This window comes from Limulus polyphemus, unplaced genomic scaffold, assembly GCF_000517525.1.
Source record: "Limulus polyphemus unplaced genomic scaffold, Limulus_polyphemus-2.1.2 Scaffold3865, whole genome shotgun sequence".
Taxonomy (NCBI): domain Eukaryota; kingdom Metazoa; phylum Arthropoda; class Merostomata; order Xiphosura; family Limulidae; genus Limulus; species Limulus polyphemus.
In genome coordinates this window covers 33,011-34,134 of record NW_013669475.1, presented here as the reverse complement: position 1 = coordinate 34,134, position 1,124 = coordinate 33,011, and the positions used below count along the sequence as shown (strand labels likewise).

At 35.0% G+C, this 1,124-nt stretch overlaps 1 protein-coding gene across 1 annotated transcript in view; it reads right to left on the bottom strand.

The window, feature by feature from the left end:
- Positions 1-1,124, bottom strand: part of LOC111088492 — a 25,178-nt gene that overhangs the window by 16,666 nt on the left and 7,388 nt on the right. The window contains exons 6-7 of the mRNA XM_022398788.1: positions 494-589; positions 6-157 (exon numbers count right to left, since the gene is read on the bottom strand). Of these exons, the coding sequence (XP_022254496.1) occupies positions 6-157; positions 494-589 (248 nt within the window). The remainder of the gene's footprint in view (positions 1-5; positions 158-493; positions 590-1,124) is intronic.

The following is a 1,124-nucleotide window of genomic DNA, read 5'->3' as shown; positions in this document are numbered from 1 at the left end:
CTTACCGTAGTTACAAGGGTGAGAGGTGTCGAATCTGTATCCTTCAGCCAAGTGTTAGTCCATTCACGTATTAACGATACACCGTTAACCGTTTGAGAAACCTCTACCTCCGACATTACCACCACAGATTCGAACTTTAGATCTCTGTCAGCCCTTCCTTTAATTACAAGTACAAAAAAGTTAATTTACTACGCATTTTTCCATAATTAGATACTCAGTGCTAGGAAATAAGGCTTGTTAGTGCAAGATTTTCGATAAAAACTTTTACGAAGTTAAAGTTGAGAAACCGTTAGGCCTGGGAATATTTGTAGGCCTACTTTAACACGTTTTAATGATACTCAATGTCTTTAAGGAGGTTTATAATTAGTTTCTTACAGCCAAAACATTAAATTAAGTCATGAAAAAAAAAAAGCATATGTTATGATACTGAACATTTCATAGCCCCATGATCAAGTTATTTAGTTTTCCCAAACTTCCAATATCGTGAACGTACCGCTAGAAAGTACTGTGTCCGTTAGATTGATGGAATTCAAATGGCCATAAAGCACAATTTCCGCTACCACAGTGTGGTTTTTGAAGTTTTTCTTATCTAAAATAAACAATGAAATTAACATTCACACTTTTTATTAACACAGTAATGTAACGATCAAGTTAATAAACATTGTAAAATGTAGTCAGCAAAATTTCCAAACAAGTCAGAATAAAAATTAACCAAACGTCTTTAAACGATTAATTCTAGGTATTGTCTCCGATTCAATCTGACCATGTATGTCTACACCGAATTAAATCCTCACGTTCGGCCATGGTCCGAGTTTAATATAATGTGGTTTGCCGGTAATATTAGAAGGGGGTCCACAAAAACTCAATATTCGCATTTCTAATTTATTAAAACTTTGACCAATGAAGAATTTAATTCAATACGTCGTCCATTCTATATTTTCCATAGATAATAAAATTTAAGCCCCCCCCCCTCTCCTTTAAGTCAGCGCATCATGGGGTCCAATTAAGGTGTTTCTAAAAAAATGGAACAGGGCCATAAATAAACTTATCTAACTTTCAGAAAGTTAAAGGTGGTTTCTACACTAATTAAGCTTCGCCCGCCCCCCCCCCCTTTTTTTTTTTTT